The sequence below is a fragment of the Octopus bimaculoides genome, chromosome 1 (assembly GCF_046866305.1).
Source record: "Octopus bimaculoides isolate indiv1 chromosome 1, ASM4686630v1, whole genome shotgun sequence".
NCBI classification, from domain to species: domain Eukaryota; kingdom Metazoa; phylum Mollusca; class Cephalopoda; order Octopoda; family Octopodidae; genus Octopus; species Octopus bimaculoides.
Genome location: NC_142928.1, coordinates 21,360,444 through 21,386,827, shown reverse-complemented (window position 1 = coordinate 21,386,827; position 26,384 = coordinate 21,360,444). Strand labels below are relative to the sequence as shown.

At 35.4% G+C, this 26,384-nt stretch overlaps 1 protein-coding gene across 2 annotated transcripts in view; it reads left to right on the top strand.

Annotated features, from left to right (window-relative positions):
- LOC106882157 (protein arginine N-methyltransferase 5) overlaps window positions 1-26,384 on the top strand; it is a 48,144-nt gene that overhangs the window by 19,118 nt on the left and 2,642 nt on the right. For both annotated transcript variants that reach the window (XM_089349124.1, XM_089349120.1), the window contains exons 2-17: window positions 3,964-4,082; window positions 5,695-5,780; window positions 6,207-6,338; window positions 7,368-7,480; window positions 8,412-8,625; window positions 10,101-10,190; window positions 11,889-11,960; window positions 13,223-13,300; window positions 13,997-14,055; window positions 14,227-14,349; window positions 14,477-14,652; window positions 15,810-15,919; window positions 18,041-18,134; window positions 20,310-20,426; window positions 21,132-21,196; window positions 22,004-23,068. In XM_089349124.1, the coding sequence (XP_089205250.1) occupies window positions 5,703-5,780; window positions 6,207-6,338; window positions 7,368-7,480; window positions 8,412-8,625; window positions 10,101-10,190; window positions 11,889-11,960; window positions 13,223-13,300; window positions 13,997-14,055; window positions 14,227-14,349; window positions 14,477-14,652; window positions 15,810-15,919; window positions 18,041-18,134; window positions 20,310-20,426; window positions 21,132-21,196; window positions 22,004-22,156 (1,674 nt within the window). In that variant the 5' untranslated portion in view covers window positions 3,964-4,082; window positions 5,695-5,702 and the 3' untranslated portion in view covers window positions 22,157-23,068. The remainder of the gene's footprint in view (window positions 1-3,963; window positions 4,083-5,694; window positions 5,781-6,206; window positions 6,339-7,367; window positions 7,481-8,411; window positions 8,626-10,100; window positions 10,191-11,888; window positions 11,961-13,222; window positions 13,301-13,996; window positions 14,056-14,226; window positions 14,350-14,476; window positions 14,653-15,809; window positions 15,920-18,040; window positions 18,135-20,309; window positions 20,427-21,131; window positions 21,197-22,003; window positions 23,069-26,384) is intronic.

The window sequence follows — 26,384 nt, the reverse complement described above, 5'->3', positions numbered from 1 at the left end:
GCATTTATGCAGCATCAGCACAGATACTTTTTATGTGGCACCAGCACCTGAAAGACAAGCCTGTATGTATGGAAAAAGTGATAATAGAAAAATTAGTAATACATGACTATTGAGTGAACTTAATATTTATAATGATTTTACTACCTCCGGTAAGTGTGAAGTATTCACCTGGCACACCCAAAGTACATGCTCCTACAACACTGATAGTCAACTTCTTAACTCAGATTGTGTCCAGTTTATCTGATAGCTGGCTTAATATGCTACAGTTTAACAAGATCTAAGAATGCTCACATGATTGACTTTTTCATCACCTGCAAATGTGATCTTAGCAATGTATGTAATGTATGTGCAAAGTGAAGTGCACAAGGTGTTGGAGATGTGAAACAGGTGACCATGTACTCCATTTTAAAGTTGGGTCTGTCAACCATCTTTGTTCATATAAAAGATCAACTGTATACAACATCTTTACTCCTAAACTTGGTGATTTGACATGTGTAGTGTGTGAAAGGCTTGCAAGTCAATTTCAGCTCTAAAGAGCATTTTATCTGCCTTGATGTTCTGAGTTCAAATTCTGCCGAGGTCAACTTTGCCTTTCATCTTTTCATGGTCAATAAATTAAGTACCAGTGAAACACTGGGGTCAATGTAATTGACTAGTCTCCTCCCCCAAAACTTCAGGCCTTGTGCCTTTAGTAGAAAGGGTTATTATTATTGTTATTATTCCTACCATTAAGGCAGTGAGCTTGCAGAATCATTAGCATGCTGGACAAAATGCTTAGTGACATTTCGTCTGTCTATATGTTCAGAGTTCAAATTCTACTGAGGTTGACTTTGCTTTTCATCCTTTCGGGAGTGATAAAATAAGTACCAGTCAAATACTGGGGTCAATAAAATTGACTACCCCTCCCACCCAAATTTCAGATCTTGTGCCCTGTAGTAGAAAGGATTATTATTCCTCTCATTCATGATGAATATAAAGAGCCTCATCTGTATCAATAATAATTTCTCTAGTTGTAATACAACTGTTGGAATTACTGTGATCTACCATTACTATCACAGCAGTTCTTTTACTAATTTGTTTGATTTCCTATAGCAATAGAGTTCCTTATCTTGAACAATATTTCTCTTATACATTCCATTCTTAAACTACTTTTATAAATCATCATCATCATCATCATTTAACATTTGGTTTTCTATACTTGCATGGGTTAGATGGAATTTGTTAAGGCAGATTTCCTTTGGTCAAATGCCCTTACTTGTCTCTAACCCTCACTTGTTTCCAAGCAAGGTAATATCTCCCATGCCCTGACATGTTTTTCACAGAAGACTGGAAACAAATGATATTGCTTGTATAATGATGCTGCTCATTTACAATCATCACACATACATACATACATACATACATACATGTAATCATGCATACATACATGCATGTATGCATACATGCATGCACACACATATATACATGAGCTTCTTTCAGTTACCACCTACCAAATCCACTCGCAAGATTTGGTTGGCATAGGGCTATTGTAAAAGATACTTGCCCAAAGTGTCATACAGTGGAACTGAAACCAAAAAACCCAAGACCACATAGTTGGGAACTAAGCTTCTTAACTACATACCCCATGCCTGCTCCTCAAATATGAAACATTATACATCATCTGAATATTAGTGGCTCATGAGAAATTATAATGGGCCATTGTTCTTTTTTTTGCTTCAAATTGTTATTCTTAATGTCTGTCTAATATCAGTTACTCAACTTTTAGTCTCCTCAGACATAACTTACACAGTTTTTAAAAGTCTTTTAGTAACTGCCATCTGTAGTTTCTGTGGATATGGTGGGGTATCACCATGATGTTTCAATGTGAATTTCAGTGGGGCAGTTATTAAATATGAGAGCAATTTCTACTTTACCAGGTGACAAGCTGGGAAATATAACAGGAATGTACAATTACTTAGAACACCTAGGTTATATTCAGGTGTCTCTCCTAAATAGTTGTAATTAAATTAATTACAGTCTTGTAAAGCTACAAGTTAATAGTTAAAGCTTGAACGCATTTGATAAAAGATGGCTCACTCATTGCTATGCCTTCAGTTTTAGTTGCTATTGTTGAGATACACGAGTCTGGTTGTGGTATATCTCTGTAAATATGGGATAAAGATAAATAAGCAATTTTATTTTGAATTGTAGCAACTCTGAATGTAAGCAATTGATCTGGTTATATTCAACATCTAAGCTGAGAGGAATATTTAACCTGGGGTTTCTTTATATTTAGTTCTTTCTATAGGTTCTCGTGTTATGTTTGACTTCTTGCAATTTCATGGTTATGTCATCTCTGATCCTACTTATTCCTCCCACACATATGGAGCTGATTCAGAGATATCACCCCAATCAATGCTACTACCTCATCTGTTCTCTTTATTGTGTGGTCACCCCTTTGTCTTGGACCTTTTTTTCTTAACATAATACTCTTTTCTGTGCCATCCACCTTCATATCATCATTTTACATTTGCTTCTCCATACCGACAGATCTTCACAGATTGTCAGTTCTTATTTCGAGTTACTGCTACCCTAGATAAATCAGGGACCACATCTCAGTCATTCATTTCATTTTTGACCAGTTTCCTACTGCTGGATGTCTTTCCTAACGTCAACCACTTTACAAAGTGTATTGGGTGCATTTTATTGTAGCACCAGCACTGGAGAGGTTATGTCCTTGGCCTCTCTACTCTACATTGTCTCCTTTCATTTGACAACCATTTTACAGAGTGCACTGGGTGCATGTTATTACTATGATTGCAATAGCACTGAGAAGGTTGTCTTATCCCTGACAAGACTAAAGGATCCATTCTGTGATGTCTTTATTCTTTTTATGTATCAGTGACACTCATTTGCCCTTATATAAATTTTAATCTTAATCTTTATTTTCCTTCTCAGTTTGATCACTTGTAACTGCTTATTTCTGATAAAATCTTTCTCATTCTCTGTAGTTGTTTTAATACCAGTTTCTATGAGTATAGTTGATTTACACTATCCAGTTTTTAATTTTAATTCAACTTGTCTCAGTGTTTATATATTTTTCCTTTACAGACTGGCTCCTGTGCCGGTGGCACATAAAAAGCACCATCCAAACGTGACCAATGCCAGCACCACCTTGACTGGCTCCTGAGCCGATGGCACGTAAAAAGCACCATCCAATCATGATCGATGCCAGTCCCCTCTGGCCCTGTGCTGGTGGCACGTAAAAAAGCACCCACTACACTCTCGGAGTGGTTGGCGTTAGGAAGGGCATCCAGCTATAGAAACACTACCAGATCAGATTGGAGGCTGGTGCAGCCTCCTGGCTTCCCAGACCCCAGTCGAACCATCCAACCCATGCCAGCATGGAAAACGGACATTAAACAATGATGATGATCCTACAGATTCTCATTATTTTGAAAATTAATTTCCTACCCAATCAGCTTTAAATGCTTATTTAATAAGTTGGTAATCATGAATACTTATAAATACTTCATAAACCATTGCATTATTGTAAATAAGCATTACTGTGTGATGATCTGTTACAAGAAACTCTAACAGCTTGTAAGTCCTTTCAGCTTCAATAAATATGTATATATATTTAAAGCCCTGATAATGTTATGTCTTCTGATTAATATGAGTCAGGATGAATATCAATAATAAAATACAAAGGCAAGTTAAAACTGACTACATTGCAACATTTATTTCTGATGCTAAAGTGAAATACCTCAACTAGCACAACAAGTAGATCTCTGTTAAAAGCATTACATGGTTTCAAAATGTTTCTGGAAGTTGAAGACAAATGTTAGAAAAAATACAAAACAGTGTCAAAAATTCTGGATGACGGTGATGGTGATGATGATGATATATTATTTAATAATTTCATTTAAAATACAATTGACAATCAAAATAGCTCCCCTCATTTTACATATTTGTATCTTCCAGTTTTGACTTTCTGTGCATCCCTGTTGTGAATCCTCGCTACAAACGCGAATTTGTTCGTGGACCCAGTAAAAAGCGATCTGGCCCTTTAACAAGATCAGACCTTGTACTCAGTAGCCATGGTAAGCAAAGCAATTCTTGTATAATTATAACATACCTTTGTATAACCATTTTTTCTTTTTAATTTTTAACTTCTGTTCTCTTTGTTTGCAGTGTAATCTTCAAACACTATCTTAACTACATTAAATAATGATTATCTATAAAAGCTAATTAACTGTTTCTCCCCCTCTTCCTCTTATCTCCCATTCATTTATCCTCCTCGCTCTCTAATCACTTATATCATTATATGATATGTCTTAGAGTTATTGATAATCTTAAAAGGCAGGTTGACAGTACAAAGTTGTTTCCATTATTGCCTGATAATAGAGGAATAGATATTGTTACTTAAGTTAATTCTAATATATTACAAGTAATTAAAGTGGATAGCCAGCGGAATCGTTTGCATCCTTGGCAAAATGCTTAGTGGCACTTCATCCATTTTTATGTTGAGTTCAAATGCTGCTAAAATCAACTTTGCTTTCATTCTTCAATAAAATAATGCCAGTTGAGCACTAGGATCGATGTAATCCACTAACTTCATCCCTCAAAAATTACTGGCCTTTTACCAAAATTTGAAACTAATACAGTACAAGTATTTATCAGTCTTGGCAATAACTGCATTGGGAGTTGAACTGAGATGATAGTCTCCAACTGCTGCCACAAACATGTGGGTTAATTTTTAATTTGATTAAAATTGATTGGTTGTTGATTTAAGGTGGCAAGCTGGCAGAATCGTTAGCACGCCGGGTAAAATGCTTAGCAGTATTTCATCTGTCTTTACGTTCTGAGTTCAAATTCCGCCAAGGTCAACTTTGCCTTTCATCTTTTCACGGTCAGTAAATTAATTATCAGTTGCATACTGGGGGTTGATCTAATCAACCGGTCCCTTCCCCCAAAATTTCGAGCCTTGTGCCTAGTTTGGAAAAGAATATTGGTTGTTGATTTCATTTCTTACCAACACAGAATATGACATCAGGAAGAGGGCTATCTTTTAGTCTTGCTTCTGTTGTTTCTTTGGAAAACAAAGATATGACAATTGGTAAGTTTCTGACTTCTTGAAATAATATTGTTAGAGGTGGTTCTTAATCTCATTCAGTTTCATGTATTAAAACTTGGATATGACTTAATGGCTGTTTGTTTATTAAAACTAGTGTAACAGCATCTTTTTTTACAAATTGTTTTGACTTGTTACTTTAGTGGTGGTCTTTGTGAGTGTTAGCGACATAACAGCAAATTTCAAGAACATGGGTTTGATCCATAGGTATAACAGAACTCACCACATGTCCAGCTAGTTTTATTGTAAAGTAAGTGCTAACATAATACATAATGTATAGTGAGCCAAGAAATTTTAATTAGTTGAAATTACTCTTGGAGAGAAAAATCCCATTAGTTTCATGATTAATTCTGATCAAAAAAGACAGGAGAGACAACTGTGGAATTTAAATTTATTTAAAATTGAATGAAGAACCAATCATTAAGATAATGATTTTTTTTTCTCTTCAATTAGTTGCACTTTTAACAAATTAAAATTTCTTTGCTCACTAGTTTGTTAGCATCCATTTTACTATTTGTTTTTCATGCAACAGATACCCCTGGATATTTTTATCCAATTATTCTTTCATACTTTTATTGTAGACTGGAGTATGTTCATTGGCTTAAAGATTTCCCCTTGGCTGCAAATTGATTCGACTAATGAAGAAATACGTAGAAATTCAGAACAGGTTAGTGAGAGCAGAAAAAAAATTTTGTATTCAGTAAAATGTTTAGTTTTTGCTACCAGTATTTATTATGACATTTTTGGTCATGTGCTGCAAATGGATGAAGACGGCTGTGTGAAAAAGTGTCACGTCCTAGCAGTAGAGGGAACCTGTGGAAGAGGTAGACCCAGGAAGACCTGTGATGAGCTAACGTTTCTGCCAGCTCACATTGTTTCTGTCATTCTGTACATCAAACAACCAAAAAGTAAAAGTGTTTATGCTGAATTTGAAGTTTTCTGTCTGACATTTGATCACATTCCATCTTACAGTTGATTAGGTTACTCAGTAACAACCACTGGATTGCTCTTTAGTGTTTTCTAAAACTGAACATTATAAAATATCAGCTGAAGAAAAGTTTGTAAAACCATTTTCTTTTTTTCTATTTTCCAGGCATTTAAACAAGAACTTACATGGGCAACGTATTTGAGTGTACCTGTGATGATTATAGAGCTTCAGAACAATAAAGTAACTAATATGACCCGCATTCTCAATACACATATGATCCATTCTTACTGGCAGCAAGTAAGTAACAAGAATGGCTTCAATTCCACTTTAGAATGATTTAACCAATGATAGTCTTTTATTTTAATAATTACACTATAGCTAGTGGTTACCTTTACCAAGTTAAATTATAAGACTGGAGATACTCTTACCCCTGTTTCAACAGTGTATGGGACACTTTCCTCTGTACAAACAGTAAGGCTATTTTAATTTAATGTTATAGGTACTAATTTATCAGCCCTTAAAACATGACGGAGTAAATTGAAACAGAGAACAGAGGATTTGTGAATTATGAAACACATTTTATATATAATTTGTGAATTATGAAATACAATTTATATATAATACTCCGTCTTAAGGTTTTTCTGAAGCCTGTTTTCCTATTTTGAAATACATTTGACAGTTTTGATGGATCTGCAAAACCAGCTCTCAACTACAAATTTCCCCCAGGTGAAATTTAAACTCTGAATGAACAAAACTAATTCTTGTTAGGTGTTTAGTTATTTCTTCCCTTACATTATCTAAATGATGATGATAAAGGTGGTGGTGGCAGCTGTGAACCTAGTAAAACAAGGCTCAAGTAACTTGCAAGTAAATAATTTCCATTGCTTCTTAAAAGTAATTCTCTTTATTTCATAGCTAGTGTTTTGGGGAAAAATATAACCATTATTAAATCTTATTTCCTCTTTCAGTGAAGTAATAATAGTAGTAATAATGGTATCTGATTGGGGCACTTGACCAGCAGTTTTGAGAAAAGGGCATTAGTTGATACTGTCAATCCCAGTACTTGATTGGTACTTTTATTGACCAAGAGAGATGAACAGTAAAGCTGATCCCAGCAGGAACTGAACTCGGAATGTAAAGAGGCAGAAGGAATACCCCAAGACATTTTATCCAATGTTCTATCAATTCTACCCGTTTACCACCTTCCTAATAATAATGATGACAACTAAAGCTAAAATTCTAAATATTCAAGAACTCAACTGTATTTTGGTAGTATATTTCCAACATTAGTAACATAACTTTGATGTTTGTTTTGTGTTCTTCCAGCAATACTGGATCCAAGTACCTCTCATCGCTCCTGAATTCCAAACAGAAAACCTTATTGAAGGAATAGATGAAGAAATTGACAGAGATCACCGTGACTACAATACCTGGTACTGGTAAGTGGATACCTTCTTACCTATTTTCAATGTCATGGTTACAACAAATCGGCAGTAGTGCTTCTATACTGTTCATCTGTAACTTTCATAGACTATCTCTCACCAGAACTTTGTTGGTTTCTGCTCTTATCCAATGTCATGTTTATTCCATGTAAGTTCAAACATTCCCATCAAATATAGAAACCAGTTAATTCTGTGTATCATTGATAAATATCTCTCTTAACATCCAACCATTTTCCATCCTTCATTGTCTAACCCATACCAGCATGGAAAATGTTTGATGATGATGATTGGAACAGTCCAATGACTGGAATTAAATGTGTTGACTTCCAGATAGTTTTCTTTATATCCATTTGACATAAAACATGTATTGTGTTATTTTGGGTAAGATGTTAGGAAGGGCATCCAGCTGTAGAAACTCTGCCAAATCAGATTGGAGCATGGAAAGCGGATGATGATGGTGATGATGTTGTAATTGTGAAGAATTGTGTATTGTTAAAGCAATTAAATTGTCTTTCTTACCACTAAACACTCAGTCATGAAGTAGTAATACTATGTGAGAGTCTGTCTCACTCAAAAGTACAACTCCTAATTTTCCCTTATGCAACTCAGGGTTGGTAAACTACAAATTTTCACCTCAAAGTGAGATCTTCCAACCCTTTCTGCACCCTGTCACGTAATGATTTTGCATTTATTGATGCTATTTATTAATATCTTCATCTATTTTATATCCACAACACATAATCCAAGAGTTTTGGTAATGCTGATGATAGAGTGTGGGTGCAGTGATAGGGTTGAATGTTTCATGATGGTGGTGGTGGAGGATAATGTCAATGATGATGATAGTAAAGAGGGATGTGGTTGATGATAATAGTAAAATATGTCTTGAAGCATCATTTTCTTATTCTTGTTTCTTATCTTCCTTTTTTAGGTGGCACACATTCCGAACATTATGTGAACCAAACAAAAAACTGGGCATTGTCTTAGAATTAACTGCTGACCTACCAGATGATGATGTGTTAGAACGATGGTTATCTGAGCCCATCAAAGCTATTTCTTTGTCAACTAGTTTATTTTTAACTAATAAAAAGGGATACCCTGTTTTATCCCGCGCTCATCAGTCCTACCTTCGTAAACTATTCAAGGTACTTACTACCTTTACTTTTTATACATTTTATTCTTTTACTTGTTTCAGTCATTAGACTGCAGCCATGCTGGGGCACTGCCTTGAGCAGTTTTCAGCCAACCCCAGTACTTTTTTTTTAAGCCTGGTACTTATTCTATCGGTCCTTTTTTGCTGAACCACTAAATTACAGGGACATAAACACACCATCACCAGTGATCAATCGGTGGCAGGAGACAAACACAGACACAAAGTCACTCACACACACACATATATGACAGGCTTCTTTCAGTTTCACTTGCCCAAGGTGCCACAAGTGGGACTGAACCCAGAACCATGTGGTTGGGAAGCAAACTTCTTACCACACAGCCATGCCTGTTTATTTTAGTTTTACAATTTCATCATAACTCTCCAGTTCCGCCTATTTTCCTATAGATTTGAACTATATGTTATATTGTCATTGCTAAATATAACAAATTATACCAGAGATTGTTAATGAGTTAGATCTACAGAAATATGTTCTGTGTACATATCACTTAGTGAAGGTACATTGCCTAGTAATTAAAGTGTTACACTGACAGTTGCAAGATCACAGTTCTGATTCCTGGGCAACAGGATGGTGGCTTGTGTTTTTGAGCAAAACATTTATTTCACATTATAGTCTATTCAGCTATAAATGAATTCTAGCATTAGCTGGAAAGTTAACCCTGCAACAGACCAGCATCCCATTCATTGGATGCTGGTCTGTTGTAATCTCAATCATTTATATGCCATGGAAACCTGTTTAAGTTCCCACCTTGTGAGTCCTTGGGCTCATGACAGACCTAAAATACATAGTGTTTATATGAGAAATATCACATAGGTGTGTATACATTACATTTACCTAGTACTTATACAACACATCAACTAGTTGTGTGTTGTGTCTTTTTATATTACTTTGAAAGTAATGCATCCTAGTTGTATATTCATATTACCAAGTGCCAGTGTTGTAAATGTTATCTAATTGTATATAAGACATTATTTAGTAGCACACAGTGTGAGACGACTACTGTTATCGTTAGGCCTAACTCATCGTAAGGTAAATACCACCATGACTGATATCCAAAATACAGTGGAGAAGGCTAGCCACTGGATTTGGTTAAAAAGTGACGATGAGCGATGGATAGAAAAATATTGAGCTTTATTTAATAACCAGTTGATCTAGCAAGCAGGGCCTCATATCAGTGATGGGGGGGGCCGGTGCGTATTGATACCATCGAGAGGTAGGCCCCGAAACGGCGCGCATTTTCTCCTGATGACTCCATACACTTGCTGGCTTCCAGTATGCTGAGTTCTCAACTGGTAGCACTTGCATGTGCGAGTAGTTTGCAAGACATCACAAATGTCACATAGTTATGTTTACAAAACACTTACAAATGTCAGCTAGTTGTATACACACATCACATACTAGTGTCTGTCTTCTGTGAAATTATTAATGTCTTCATTTTTTATTTGCAGTTGGATGTGCAATTAATATTGACTGGTGCAAATCGTCATACAGACAAAGGAATAACATCATATGTCCAATATCTGGATCATCTGTGGCAGGTATGTAGAATATATGAATATTCATTTGTTCATTTATTTTAAGTCTGTTTTTTTTATGCTAGTATGGATCAGATGTATATATTATTGAGGCATTGTTTTACAGCTGGATGCCCTTCTTGTTACTATCCCTTACCTGTTTATCAAGCAAAGATTTTCTTATTTCACACATCTTTGAAGACATGAAGCAAATAACTTCCATAGAGTGAAAATGTATACAAATGCATAAACACATTCATACACATACACTCATTATGCATGCATACTCACACACATCAGGCTTCTTTCAGTTGCAAGGCTTCAATTTACCCAGAGCCAAATAGAAGACCCAGTGACATAGCTAGAGAGTGTAGCCCTTGAGTGTCTCTTTATATTTGATTGTTTAGATATGACAACTCCTGTAGTAATTTGCTGTCTTCAAAGTATATTTTGTGTTTGTTATTCTAGCTTCAGTCTCCTCAGACAAAGGATTGTAGTTTATATTTCCAAATGTTGGTATATTTTTGGAGAACAATAATATTGTTCAAATTAGAGCAATTCTATGCTGTCTGTTTGAGAATAGTCTAACAGGACATCTAAATAAAATCTATGGAGAACAATAACACTTGCCTTTCATTCAAGAAAGCTGCCAGAAAAATGATGGTGTGGTCTAATCAGAAAGAAATGTGATCTTAATATTGAAATGATGGAGGGAACAGATTAGTTTCAAAAGACGCTAGAGTATCAAGAAGGACTGTATTGAGACAGGGTGGTGAGAGACTCATATTTTTTGAGATAACAGGCATAAGTAAGTATAAGGGGAACATTGTTATATCATAAGTGAATGATTTCAGTACCATTCATGTAACATTAATAGTAGTCATAAGAGGAGATGTTGCTTAATAGTAAGCTATGAACATGTATGGTATGGCGCTGGTATGGACATGTGGTGAGAATGGATGAGGATATCTGCGTGAAAAAGTGCCACACCCTAACAGTTGAGGGAACCCGTGGAAGAGGTAGGCCCAGGAAGACCTGAGCTGAGGTGGTGAGGCAAGACCTTCGTACATTGGGCCTCACTGAGGCGATGACTACTGACCGAGACCTTTGGAAATGTGCTGTGCGTGAGAAGACCCGGCAAGCCAAGTAAGATCGTTGCCAGTGCCCCTGGACTGGTTCTTGTGTGGGTGGCACATGAGATGCACCATTTTGAGCGTGGCCGTTGCCAGTACCGCCTGACTGGCTCCCGTAGGATTTTCGAGCGAGATCGTTGCCAGTGCCCCTGGACTGGCTTGTGCGGGTGGCACATAAAAGACACCATTTCGAGTGTGGCCGTTTTCGTGCGGGTGACACGTAAAAGCACCCACTACACTCTCTGAGTGGTTGGCGTTAGGAAGGGCATCCAGCTGTAGAAACTCTGCCAAATTAGACTGGAGCCTGGTGTTGCCATCCGGTTTCACCAGTCCTCAGTCAAATCGTCCAACCCATGCTAGCATGGAAAGCAGACGTTAAACGATGATGATGATGATGATGATGATGATGAACTGGAGATTAACTGTTTTTATAGAATATTGATGATTAAATGTATCACTTTAGGTTGAAGAAACAAATAATAATATCCAAATATATAATTTTAACCACAATTTTAAAATGTTTCTCTTGGATAACTAATAGATAATGAGAAATATGTATTGAGATATAAATAAACTTTTTCTTTTACAGAACCGTCCCACGCCTGATGCTCTCAGCCAGTTTGCCAAAGGATATGAAGATTATTTACAATGCCCACTTCAAGTAAGCATAATCCTTCCTCCCTTAACAACATTCCTCTAAAATCCTCTCCTTCCTGCTCCCTTTTTTCCCCTGCAGTTCTTGAGACCTACAAATGTTGAAATTGAACTCAATCTCAGAGAGTCTGCAGTCTGACCCCAAAAAGCAACTATAAAATTAATATCTAAAAAAAAAATAAGTTATTCTTTCATTAGCTAAAATTTCTAGTTTTATTGTTTTATTCCAACAAATTTTACAGATTAGGGTTAGCTTAATTGATAATGATAATTACAGAAGCCCTTTTTTCCTATGTATGTGTGTGAAGAAGGGAGATTGACAGTGACCTCTTGGATAGTGTCCTTCCTACTGCTAATCCCTCATATATAAAACAGAGGTGAAACTGGAGCAAAAAGGGTCGTGTTTTGCTCCAGAGTACAACACAAGCAAAAAGCAGATTTTGAACTTTAACATAACAACCAATGTAAATGGCTTTGATATTAAACTTGTGTGTTCTCTGATTAGATTAGCTATTACAAAATATCAAACCAATATCCATCTTAGGAATGTTGATATGGCAAGATTTGTGCACCAGTTTGAAAATTGATGACATGCTGGTAGCAAAGCAGTGTCAACTAGAAGATATGGCTTCAGTTCAAACTGGGAACTGACTTTCCATTCTTTCCTGGATGTCTTTTATATTTACATTCACACTACTGATGTAGTACTTTTCACTTTTATTAATGAGTGGGATGGCTTTCACTCACTAAATTCATTATCATCATCATCATCATCATTTGACATCCATTCTCTGTGTTAGCATGAGTTGACCAACTGGAGCTGTCTCCATTTGTCTATTTTGGCATGGTTTCTATGGCTAGATATCCTTCCTAAGGCTAACCACTTTACAGAGTGTACTGGATGCTTTTAACATTGCACTAGCACAGGCACTTCTACGTGACACCATAAAAGTCCAAAGTTCAAATACACTTAAGTTTGCCATTTCTTCCTCTGAAGTTGATAAATACCAAATACCAGTTATATACTGTGACTGATATAATCAACCTAAACTTGTTTCCAACAAATTTGTGGCTTTATACTAATGCAAAGAATTATTATCAGTGTTGTTTCACTTGAGCCATAAGTGGGACTTTTTGCCATATGTGTAAGGTTAAAAAACATTTTTCCATCAACAGAAAAGTCTTGCTAGTAAAAGGTATCAACCCTCTCAAACAAACATCCACTGTCTTCTTTCAAATAAATGTCTAATGTTTGTATCTTGTTTTCAGCCGTTAATGGACAATCTGGAGTCACTGACTTATGAGGTGTTTGAAAAAGATCCAGTCAAATATACCCAATATAAAGAGGTAAGATATGTTTCTTTTTTACTACATCTTAACATGTAACACAGGTAGTTCATAAAGTAATTGATCTTTGTTTGTGAGTAGTGGTGGAAAATAATGCTGTTATTGTAATTTTAGACTGTTGATATGTTGTCTGGAAATTTCTATCGTTGACCTTGGATTATCTTAAATGATGTACATTTAGTTACTGGTATGACTGTGGTTTAGGAGTTTGCTTCCCAAACATGTGGTCTTGGGTTCAGTCACTCTGTGTGATACCTTGGGCAAGTGTCTTTTACTATAGCCCCAGGCCAGCTAAAGCCTTGTGAGTGGATATGTACATGTGTTTGTGTATTTCCTTGTTTTGACATTATGTGATGGTTGTAAGCAAGCATCACCTTCATACAAGCAGTGTTGTTCGTTTCCAGTCTTCCATGTAAAATGTATCTGGCAATGGGGAAATATTGCCTTGCTTGGAAACAGAGGAGACAGGAAAGGCATTCATCCATAGAAAATCTGCCTCAACAAATTTCATCTAATAATGCAACATATTCCATCTAAGCATGGAAAAATAGTTGTTAAATGCTGATGATGCTCTAAGAGAAAGCACCAAATTTCAATTTTTTAAATCTAAAGTTCTTGATAGACATATCTAAAATGTATCTCATACAGCCTTGAAAATATTTGTGCTAATCTAATTATGCCATTTTATTTTCATAGGCCATCTATTTTGCCCTATTAGACCGAGTAAAGGAAGAGGAAAAAGACATGAAAACGGTGTAAGTACACAATACAACTTCATTAATCTCAGTACAGATAAGAATGTCTTCCTTTTTCTTTTCTTTTTTTTTTCATTCTCAAGAAGAAAAAAACATTCTAAATATTCACAATTTATATTTTAAAAATCATTTCTCTTTCTGTTTTAATCTGTGTTGCATTTGTTGTTGCAGTGTGATTATGGTGGTTGGCGCTGGACGGGGTCCACTAGTCAGAGCTGCAATAACAGCAAGTAAAAAGGCAGACAGAAATATCAAAGTGTATGCTGTGGAAAAAAATCCCAATGCTATAGTCACGTAAGTATATTTTAGTCTCTCGTTAAACTTAATGAATTCCTGTTCAACTACATGAATAATGGTGGTTTGTTTTCTGGGGTTTTTTATCTTCTCACAAATGCTAACAAATGTTTTTGTATTTCTCCAGACTAGAAAATTACAAAGATGAAATGTGGGGAGAGCAAGTAGAAGTTGTATTTCAAGACATGAGAGAATGGGAAGCTCCAGAGAAAGCAGATATACTTGTTAGCGAACTTTTGGGCTCATTTGGTGACAATGAGTTGTCACCTGAGTGTTTGGACGGCGCACAACGTTTTCTCAAAGGTAATCCTTTGTTAGAGTTTTGTCTTCATTTGGTCTTTATATCATGCCAATTTTACAGTCTTCCATTTTTGTATAGTACTTTATACCACATCATTTCTATATATTATCCATTATGTCATTTTTATATACCCTCATATATATATATATATATATATATATATATATATATATACACATATATACACATATATATCACATTATTTCCTGTATTTGGCATACTATCCGGGAGAGGTGTTGATTCTTGTTAGTTTAATGCTACAAATGCCAATATTATGTGCTAACCAGGTGAAAAGGTTAAATTATGTTTCATATCAGGCATTTAAATGAAACTTAATTCTAATGGTCCATACTAGATTTTATATGCAATATCATTCTATAAATACCACAACAGTGGAGATGCAGTATATATCATTGTATAAATACTAGATACATATAGTGATGGTACAGTGTCACTGTATAAAAAAAGAAGCACATTTAATGGAAGAGCAGTGTCACTATATAAATACCAGATACTTATAATGCAGGTGAAATGTCATCATCATTGTTTCCACTTTTCCATGCTTGCATAAGCTCTACTAATAGTACTGTTTTATTCTATAAGAGGTGCAATATTAGTATATACTAATGAAATCATAATTCATGTATATTGGATATGTATTAAATCTACAGTCTTATATGTTATATTCTCAGGAGTAATGATATTGTAGTAATGCTGTGCGCATGCGTGGAATTAAACATCCAAGCTTTCCCGCTTTGATCGATCTCTTTCTTGCTGGCCAGCGATTGAGCAAGGACGTTAAGGAACACTGGGAATGAGCTACAGGCCTAGAATAATATTGTGTAGTAAAGAGCATTGGGAATGAGTTGGGAAAGAAGGGTAATGTTTCTATAGCTCATTCCTGCTGAGAATACTCTTTACGTTTTGAAATACTTCTCTGAATGCCTTTCATCATGCTCCCATCAGTAAAACTTCCTAATTTATATTTTAAACAATCCTTACTCTTTTTATTTAAGAACTTGCATCTTGCCTTCAACCACACTACTGTAAACGACCTTTTCTATTTCAACAGTTTTAAAGAAGAACTGTAAACCTCCAGAGTTGGATGTTCTTGTAGGTTAACTACTCAGATTAATGACTTTATGTCTTTGATTTCTAGATGATGGAATCAGTATCCCCAAAGAATATACCTCATACCTGGCTCCTTTGCAATCTGCTAAGCTGTATAATGAAGTCAGATTAAGTAAAGACAAAGACAAATCCCCAGAGGTTCGTTAATTCATACTTTTTCATTCTGGTTTGAATCAATACATGACTTTGTTATTTGTAAAATTAGAGAATATTCTTCCATTTCTTTGTTCTTTGTATTAGCATATTTTGCTGTATTTAAAAATATCAAGATATATTCATTGTTTAATCTTATGTTAACCAACAATAGATTTAATCTAATTATCCAACTTATACAGAAATATTCCTTTATAATGATCTGAGTCAGTTGGATGGATGACACATTCAGTAATCATCATCATCATCGTCGTCATTTACATCCATGTTCCATACTGGTATGTGTTGGACAGTTTGATAGGATCTGATGAATCCAATGATTGCCTCATGCTCCAATGTCTACTTTGACGTGGTTTTTATAGCTAGATGCCCTTCCTAATGCCAGTCACTTTATAGCATGTACTGGCTACTTTTTTTAATGGCACCAGCACTAGTGAGGTCACCATGCAGCCTGCAAGACTACAATTCTTTCAACTGAGTGGGGTTACAGTGGAGTAGAGTAACAGGGAGGTGGTTTTATGCTAGACGAGGAATGAGAGTGTGAGAAGAGGTAATAGAAACAGAACAGGTTTCTTGCTGTAGAAGAGTTACATGTCTACTCACATAGAGGAGAGGGTGGGAGTGGTTGGTGGGGACTGAAAAAAGATAAAAATAGTGGAAATAAATGGAAGTAGGAGAACAGATGTGGGTGGGTTGAATTTGAAAGTGTGAATAAGAGAGTGAAGTGATGGTTAGGGGCAGGGAAGGGATGAGAGAGAGAATATAACGAAGAATAAGTGTTGAAGGGTTATAAGTAGGGGAGAGTAGGTGATGACTGTAGAAATCAAGTAGTGTTGGTGGGGTAGGGGAAGGGAGATGACTGACTGGGGAAAAAGAGGTGATGAAAAAATAGAATAACAAGGAAGCGATTACATGTGATTGAGTAGGTTATAAGAGTGTGGAGTAGACATAACACTATACCTGAAAAAGTTGGGATAGCTAAAATATCTAATTATAGGTATGCTGACTTGGGATTAACAATAAATAAAATAGATAAGTCTAAAACTTTTTTGAAGTTTTCTTGTCTGTATTTTTGTCAGTGTTTGACTGTTCCTGATGTACTTAGAAAACATTTTAGAATTCAGTCTAAACCTCGTGAAGACACTTCACCACACTGAAGAGCAGAATAGTGTATGATACACTTTCATATTTGCACAGAACTTACTTTTATCTGAGACATTTAAAAATAAATGCTGACTGTGCTAAATATTTCCACTCACACTCTCATCTAATAATTTTGCTTCACAATCTTGTTGCTTCAGCTCTAATAACTCTGTGCAGCACGTTGGTCAAGTTTCTTCTACCATGATTTTGAATAAACCTAAGCCAAGTCTTGTTAGTGAAATTGGTAGACAGAAACTTCATGGTAAACTTAATCTATTGCCTGGTGCAATATAACAACTGATCCTTAAGTGGCCTTAGCTATCTCCACTCTATTGTAAATATAAGGACCAGGTTTTCTCTTAGAAGGATGGTGATTTGTAAGTCATGGATTTTTCCCCATTTTTTCCCATCAGTCATGGATGTCTTGTAAAATGATCATAGGTACTCGTGGCTAAATCATAGAAAAATCTTAAAAGGACTTTTATGAAAATGTTATTGAAATACAAAGGAATATTTATGAGTTAGTAAATTCCTTTTTGGGAGTAACCAAAATGTTTAACAGCTGATACTAATTCTGAGTGGAAGAATAAATGGCATCACACAAAGCTCTGTATCATGTCTAATTTTATTTGACATTTTCAGAAATGGCATACTGTCATTAGATTAAGAATTAGTTATTTTGTCAACTTCCAACATAAACTACTTCCTTCATACAAGTCAATAAAGGTGTGTCTGCATGGATACTCAATCTGCTAGAAACAGCAGCCAAATCTCGCTCAGATCATACCAAACTGCCTTAAAAAATGGTTACTTTAGATAATATGGGTCTGGGCTCCCTGCACATAGGAAGTAAACCGGGTGGTGACAGCTGTAATGCCTTTGATCTTAGGAATACTCAATCAGAGCCAACTCGAGTCTAAACAACAACTTCACATGTCTGTTTAATATAATTTCATATTTCAGGCCCCTTTTGAGATGCCTTATGTTGTACGGCTCCACAACTGTCAGATTTTATCTGAACCCAAGAAAGTTTTTCATTTTAGGCACCCAAATAGAGGTAAGGTTATTGCCAAATTTATTACATATTTTCCTTAACAGTTTATTGAACTATTTTTCTTTTCTGTAGGTAGGATAGATTAATAAATATACGCATTTGAATAAAATTTTGTAAAGCAATTGTTTTTAAAGTTGGTGAGACTCATAAGAGCAAAAAAGCACTGCCTTGTTAGCTTAAGTTGAAGGTGGCTAAAGTAACTTTTATTTTCCCTCACAGCTAGAGTAGAGTAGGCGTAGCTGTGTGGTAAGTAGCTTGCTTACCAACCACATGGTTCCGGGTTCAGTCTCACTGTGTGGCACCTTGGGCAAGTGTCTTCTACTATAGCCTCGGGCCGACCAAAGCCTTGTGAGTGGATTTGGTAGACGGAAACTGAAAGAAGCCCGTCGTATATATATATATGTGTGTCTGTGTTTGTCCTCTCACCATCGCTTGACAACTGATGCTGGTGTGTTCACATCCCCATAACTTAGTGGTTCGGCAAAACAGACCGATAGAATAAGTACTAGGCTTACAAAGAATAAGTCCTGGGGTCGATTTGCTCGACTAAAGGCGGTGCTCCAGCATGGCCGCAGTCAAATGACTGAAACAAGTAAAAGAGATGTCTACTAAAAGTGTCCATAAAATTTCTTCATTGCTAAGGTTTTGGAAATTTCTCCAGATGCCAAAGGTTAGCAATCGTTATTAATGAGGATCTAGTCAGACATAATGTTAAATTTAATAAATCTGCTGGCTTTGCTATAGATAAGATGAAAGTGCATTGGCCAGTGTTGAGTGTAATTACAGGTAAGTTCACTGCAAGCAATTTACCACAGGGGAAGTTCAACATGAGGAAAGTTCACCGCAAGGAAAGTTTACTGAGAAAATATATCCATATTATCTCACCATTAATAGTTAAAAACTATTTTATTGAAAAAAATGGTAAATTGATGACAGTGAACTTACCAGACATGGTTGGGTGCACATCATCCCTTATATTGTACTCTTTATGAAAATCAAAGAGGATTCTGAAGAAAATATGACAATGTTCTAACTTGTCCAATGATTACCACCTTGTTGGTGGTAATTTCTCTGTTTCATTCTTAGGGTATCTGCTGCAATAACCCTCACAAATTCATAAATGTAACATACGTTGACATGTTATCCGAGTCAACAAATGAGCCTTTATATGGGGTCACTTGTCCAACTAGAAATAGCAGTCAAATCACATCTACGTTCTTAAATATAGGAAGGACACTTTAGGTAATGTAGTCCTAGATATATTATGAATAAAATATGGAAAGAATAGTCACTGCTAGAATTTCTTTGATCATATATCTGCTGAACCAAGGCTGGTCTGGAGCTGCACAACAACTAAAATCTAACTTATATTAACATTAAGTAAAGAAAATAACATGTAATATTAATAAATTGAGGTATTTGCTATTAAATGATTTTATTAGCATATTAATGTCATTATAATATTACTAATGATGCTGCTCTATCTGTGAGTTATTGATATATATATATATATAAGTAACAGTTTTAGAGAAATACCATTGGTTTCATACCTAGCGTGAACTAGACATATATTCAGTTTCTCTAAATGATAACTGTTCTCTGCAAAGAATGTATTTTAAAAACACATACACACACACACACACACACACACATATATATATATATATATATATATACTCTATCTTCCCAACAACCATGAAGACCAAGATTGTAGTAAGAAGACTGATTCAGTATAAAATACACAGGAAACTTTTTCTGAGGAACCACTAAAAGAGTTTGCAAACTAGACCTCCTTAAATTTGCAACATTATCTTCATCATGTAGCAAACCTTGTGATCTCACTTCTAGCTTGTCTCAAGATTGATGTGATAAACAAAGCTTAACCTTAACTGTGTTAGAACCAAGTTTACTTTCTGGAATTCTCCACATTTCATATGGCATAGTATTGCTTGTGTACATAACTTATCAATTTCAACCAATTTTAAGAAATTAATTCAGTATCTGCATGTTAGTTTGCAAAAATTAAATCAGCACTGTGAAAGTACTGAGGTTGATGTATTGACAGGTCCCCCTCCCCTAAAATTTCAGACCTTGTGCCTATAATAGAAAGGTGTAGTGTAGCTACATTTGTTTAATATCCATGTGAAATTCTTTGATGACATGAATTCTGTTTTCTAGGTGAAGTGATTGATAATTCTCGTTATGTGAGCATACAGTTTCATATTAAGTCTGATGCCGTCTTACATGGTTTTGCTGGATATTTTGATTCTGTACTTTATGGCAATGTAACTTTAAGTAAGTTTCTTGATTTCGCTTTACTATTTACTTCATTTAACTTTTACTCAATCCAATTAGCTTTCTATGTTTCTCTCAAATTTACTTTTGTCTTCACCACTTTAAAATGTATTTCTCTTTCTTTAATGTCTCTTCCCTTCTAATGATTGTATTAATTACTCTTCTATAACTTGTACCTGCCTCTATACTCTTGTAAACATTTTCACCTTTTCTGAACACTTCTCACCTGTTTGTCATATAAGAATGTCTTCATGTTTCACTTAATTTTTCCCCCTAAACAAACTTTAGTCCCTGGAGTGTTAGTACAACTTATTCCAAGTCTTAATGATAGAATTTAAAATTAGACATGATAATTATCCAGCTTAGTCACATTCTAGGTCAAAATCTTATCATTGTCTTTCTGAGAGTTATTAAAATATGCACCAGTGATACACTGAGCTAGGTGACTCTAGTCTTGAGTGTATCTGGAATACTGTGTCAGTTAATTTACCATCCAATGTTCAAATATATTTCCATGTTTCATCAGAACAATTACACTCCATACATTCATTTTCTACTAAGTTATCTTCCTCTCCAAATCACTATATTCCCTAAATATTTAACATTTTATCTGATATTGCTTAAAAATTAGTTTTGAAATTGTATTTATCCAGTTTTTACTTGCAACTCTATTTTATTCTCACACTCTCTCTTCTCTTTCCACAGGTATTCTCCCCTCAACACATTCTGCAGGAATGTTTAGTTGGTTTCCTATACTCTTCCCCATAAAGGTATTGCTGATTCACTTTTTTATATAATGCTAGAAAGTTTCAATTAGTTTTAGGAAACTTCTACATCATATAATTTTTACTTTATCAATTAGATCATTTGTACTGAGCTAATTCATTTGGTGATGGAAGTTATTTTAGCAATGTGCTTACCAGTTACATTGTTATATTGTGAAATATAGATTTAATAAAGAAACAACTGGACTTGTGCAATAAATACAGTAAAATAGTGGGAACAATTTTCATAAAAATGCAAATATCAATGGTGTGTGTGTGTGTATGTCTGTGTATATATATATATATATATATATACGTAAGGATTTTCGGACATGTGTAAGGATTTTTGAGCGAGATCGTTGCCAGTGCCCCTGGACTGGCTCTTGAGCAGGTGGCACATAAAATACACCATTTTGAGCGTGGCCGTTGCCAGTACCGCCTGACTGACCTTCGTGCGGGTGACACATAAAAGCACCCACTACACTCTCTGAGTGGTTGGCGGTAGGAAGGGCATCCAGCTGTAGAAACTCTACCAAATCAGATTGGAGCCTGGTGTAGCCATCTGGTTTCACCAGTCCTCAGTCAAATCGTCCAACCCATGCTAGCATGGAAAGCAGACATTAAACGATGATTATACATATATATATATATATATATATATATATATATATATATAAAGTTATTCAGATTGCAATACCTGGGTATATATTAATTCTGTTTAAAACTTAAGCTTCTAAGTCATTTGCTTATATTGCCGTTTCTTTCAATTAAAACCTAATAAATAAATTAGTTTTGTTTTTTTATTTCTTCCAGGAACCAATATTCTTAAAGAAAGACAGCCGTGTTGTTGTTGATTTCTGGCGAGTTGTTACAGATCGTAAAGTTTGGTATGAATGGTGTATTCGCGAACCTCAGATTCTTCCAATCCATAACCCAAAGGGACGGTCCTATACAATTGGTCTGTAATTCTTACAAAGCAGCAGCTGTGCACATGGATAGAATCATGACATTCATATGTTGACTGAACAGCTTTCATAGAAATAAACTAACCAAAAATCATATCTTTTCATTTTTTTTTTTTCTTTTATTTCTCCACCAAATATTTAGTTATTAAAATATCAACTTCACTATTTAGTTTTGTTTCTTACTCATCCAACTACTTTCAAAATTTTATTAAATAATTTCTGTATTGAAACCTTCGAGTTTTTAGTCATCAACAGAATGGAAGAATTGAATTTTATTTAATTTCAAGGAAGCATCTCAGACACTTTTATGATCTACACTGCTGAAACAGAGAACACAGTTATATGCTAAATGTTTCAAGCTATTCTCCAATTGTTGCTTCCTCTTTGCATGAAGTCTTCATATCCTCTACAAGTAAAATAAAAAAAAATTACTATTGAAGACAGAGACCAAACCACTTTTATGGTGGAATACATTTCAGGACTACATTTTATAAGAACACTGCACATCTTTATTTGTCTGTTGAAACAAATGTTTTAGTTCAAAAAATGGCAGTATTTTGATATTGTTAGTCAACCTTGAACTTACACAATATATTTTTATTTGATGTTGTTTATCATTTCCTTATTGCTTTAAATTTCCAGAACTTTTGTGTACAGTAAATATCAATATCAGTTTGAATTCAACCAAGCTACAAGAATATTGCCACATCAACTAGTAATAATGACTTTGGAAAGAACTTTTGTCTGTATCTCTCTCTCATATACACTCATATATTTATTTACAAACACAAACATACATAATATATACAATATATATGCAACTAAAGACTTCATTCTTTAATAGAGGGATGGAACCTGCCAACTGAGGATGACTTCACCAACTAAAACAGAATTCCTCTAAATGTCTTTTAAGGTGGGTCTACACAGCTTGTTCAACATATTTGTCAAGAAGTGCATGATTTAAATATCTTTGATTTTAGGAAACAGCACAAGTGGTTAAATATTTCTTGTCAGAATTTGATGTTTTCTAGAAACTCCAAGGCATTGAGGATATCGTTAAGCCAACCAATGTGATGGTGCCATGGTAGTCAAGAAAACTGACTTCTACAAATAAGAAGCACATTCAACTCAACAGTTTTCACTTCTACAACAATTGCCTAAGGATTCTATGAGCTACAACCAGAAATAAATCTCTGCAACTATGCACAAGCTCTCAGTTTACTTCTCCCAGCTGTCACTAACCTTATCATAACTGCACTCTGAATTTCCACCAATTGTTTCCAAGTCTCAGCCACACTATCATCTCCACCTGTAATTGTTCCACCAAACTCTTCTCTGAGTACCTCAACAAACTACTGTCACTCGTCTCTATCTTACCATCACATATTTTGAACACCAATCATGCTCTAAAGCTCTTCAAGTTGATCTCATTCACTTTCAGCCTTCAAACTTCCCTTTGCCATCATTATCGTCGTTGTTTTAACATCCACTTTTCCATGCTTTATGCATCAGAGAATTTGTTGAAGCAGATTTTCTATGGCTAGATGCCTTTTGTTTCCAAGCAAAGTAACATTCTCCTTGGTTGGACATGTTTTCATCAAAGATTGGAAGCAAAGGACACCTTTGTATGACAGTGATGCTTGTTTACAACTGGCATACTCTGTCAAGACAAAGAAATACACACATCTTTTATTTTATCTTTTACTTGTTTGAGCCATTTGATTGTGGGACACCACTTTGAAGGGTTTTAGTCAAAGAAATTGACCTCAGGACTTTTCTTTTAAGCCTTCTACTTTAATCTATCAGTCTCTTTTGCCAAATCGTAAACACACCAACACCAGTCAAGTCAAGTGGTGATGGGGGACAATTACACACATATATACACGTCAGGCTTCTTTCAGTTTCTGTCCACCAAATCCACTCACAAGGCTTTGGTCAGCCTGAGGCTATAGTAGAAGACACTTGCCCAAGGTGCCACACAGTGGAACTGAACTCGGAACCATGTGGTTTGGAAGCAAACTTCTTGCTACCCCACAGCCACACATGGATGTAAAAATCATTCTACACAGTCTTCCCTGGCAGCAATAATTTTTCACCTTTAAACTCTTTCTTGACTGTTAACTCCTATTTAAACCCAGCAATACCAGCCTCCTCCTTTGGTCAAACACATTCTCTCTTTGAATTGTTTCTTCTCTGATGAATTTTATCAGCGGGTCAACAGTAGGCACTGACACTGATCTCTTACGCCAACTGTGTCAAGGCCAGGAGTTTTGCACAGTTCACTGGATGAACCCCAGAGCTTGACAGTTTCTGTATTGATAACTGCATTGGCACCACTCACTGACCAGAGATCAACTCAATCTCTGCAGCCTTTTAGGTAGAAATTTCCAAGCCACACCCAACCAAGTACCTTCAAATGCACTGACAACATTTGCTATACCTATCCCTACATCTGTAAGATGACAACCATCACTAGCCCTCTATCCTTGAATTAAATCACTCAAAACTGCTCATTCATGAAACGGTATAGCCCTGTACTTATGTAAGAAAACATTATTATTATTTCTTCTAGCTCTTTGCATTCTGGTTTCAAATGCTACTGAGATCAGCTTTGTTTTGGGGTTGATAAAATATAGTTCCTGTCTAGTATTGGGATGCAATCAATTAACATCATCCCCTCAAAATTACTGCCCTTGTGCTTAAGTTAGAAACAGACATGGCTGTGTGATAAGGCTTGCTTCCCAACCACATGATTCCATGTTCAGTCCCACTGCATGGCACCTTGAGGCTATCTTTTACTATAGCCTCAGGTCAACCAAAGCCTTGTAAGTGGATTTGGTAGACAGAAACTGAAAGAAGCCCATCATATATATATATATACTACTTGACAACTGGTGTTGGTGTATTTACATCCCTGTAACTTAGCGGTTCAGCAGAAGACATAGATAGAATAAGTACTAGGCTTAAAAAAGAAAGAAGATCTGGGGTCAATTTCTTTGACTAAAACCCTTCTAGACAATGCCCCAGTATATCCACAGTCAAATGACAAACAAGTAAAATAAAACTATTATTAATCTAGACACTTTGCTTCCCCATTTGTAATTTCTTCTCTAATTCTTTGATGGATTCAACTATGAGAACTAAATCATCAGCATAAGAGTTCCTATGGACAGCCTGTCTCAAACTCTTCTGTGATAACTTTGGTTACTATAATACTACAAGAGGGCTGAGAACCAAACCTTCATAGATACCTACCTATACTCTAAATTCTTCCCTGAGCTGATTGCTCTTATCGAAGACATTCTTTTGTATTTTTGCCTCACTTTGACAAAAATCAAGACTGCATTTTGTCCAAGCTAATTCTCTTCTTATATAAACAACAAATATATACATTATAAGAGGGGAGGCTGGTATACATGGGCAACTGTTAGTCTTCCATAAACAACCTTGCCTGGACTTGTGCTTCAGAGGGGAACTTTTTAGGTGTAATCCCATGGTCATTTCGGACCGAAGGTCTTCACCATTTTATTTGCTTATACATGTTGCACTACTGTCTTAAACCTGATTTGGTTAATATTTCTACAAGGTCAAGCAGCCATGTAGAGGTTTTCTCATCTGAGTGTGTATGTATACATGTGTATATATGTAATCATTTTACATCCTCTTCCTTTGCTGGCATGGGTTAGATAGATTGTCATGGTTTGTGTCTTTCTTATTGAGGGCCACTGCTCTCACAGACTGGTGCTCATATATGTTGTACACACACATACTTCTATGTGTAAATAAACAGGCTAGCCAGTAGGCTTTAAAGTGTCTTTTGCTGTTTCTGTACAAAAAGCATCTCTCTTTTAGCTTATATGAAGGCTTATCCTTGATTATGTTCTATTCTTTAAACATAAATTTTAATATTTAACTAATATTGCATACACTCAGAATTGATGTTTTCCTGTCTATATTTTCATAATGTAAATTGCTTGTTTGTTAACTTGACTTTTCACATAAATCATATGATTGTTACAAAAAGAATGTTAAATCAGTTAGAAAAATGCATCTTAGAGTACTAGATACATCTTTGAAGAAAGTGTATCTGTGATAGGCTGGTAATCTGCCTGTCTAGACAAACTGGATTAGTTTGCACAATTTAATCTGATATTTTGGCGAGTTACTACAAGTAAACATTGGGGGTTTTTTTTTCAAATTTAATAAAATATAATTAACCCTTTCGTTAC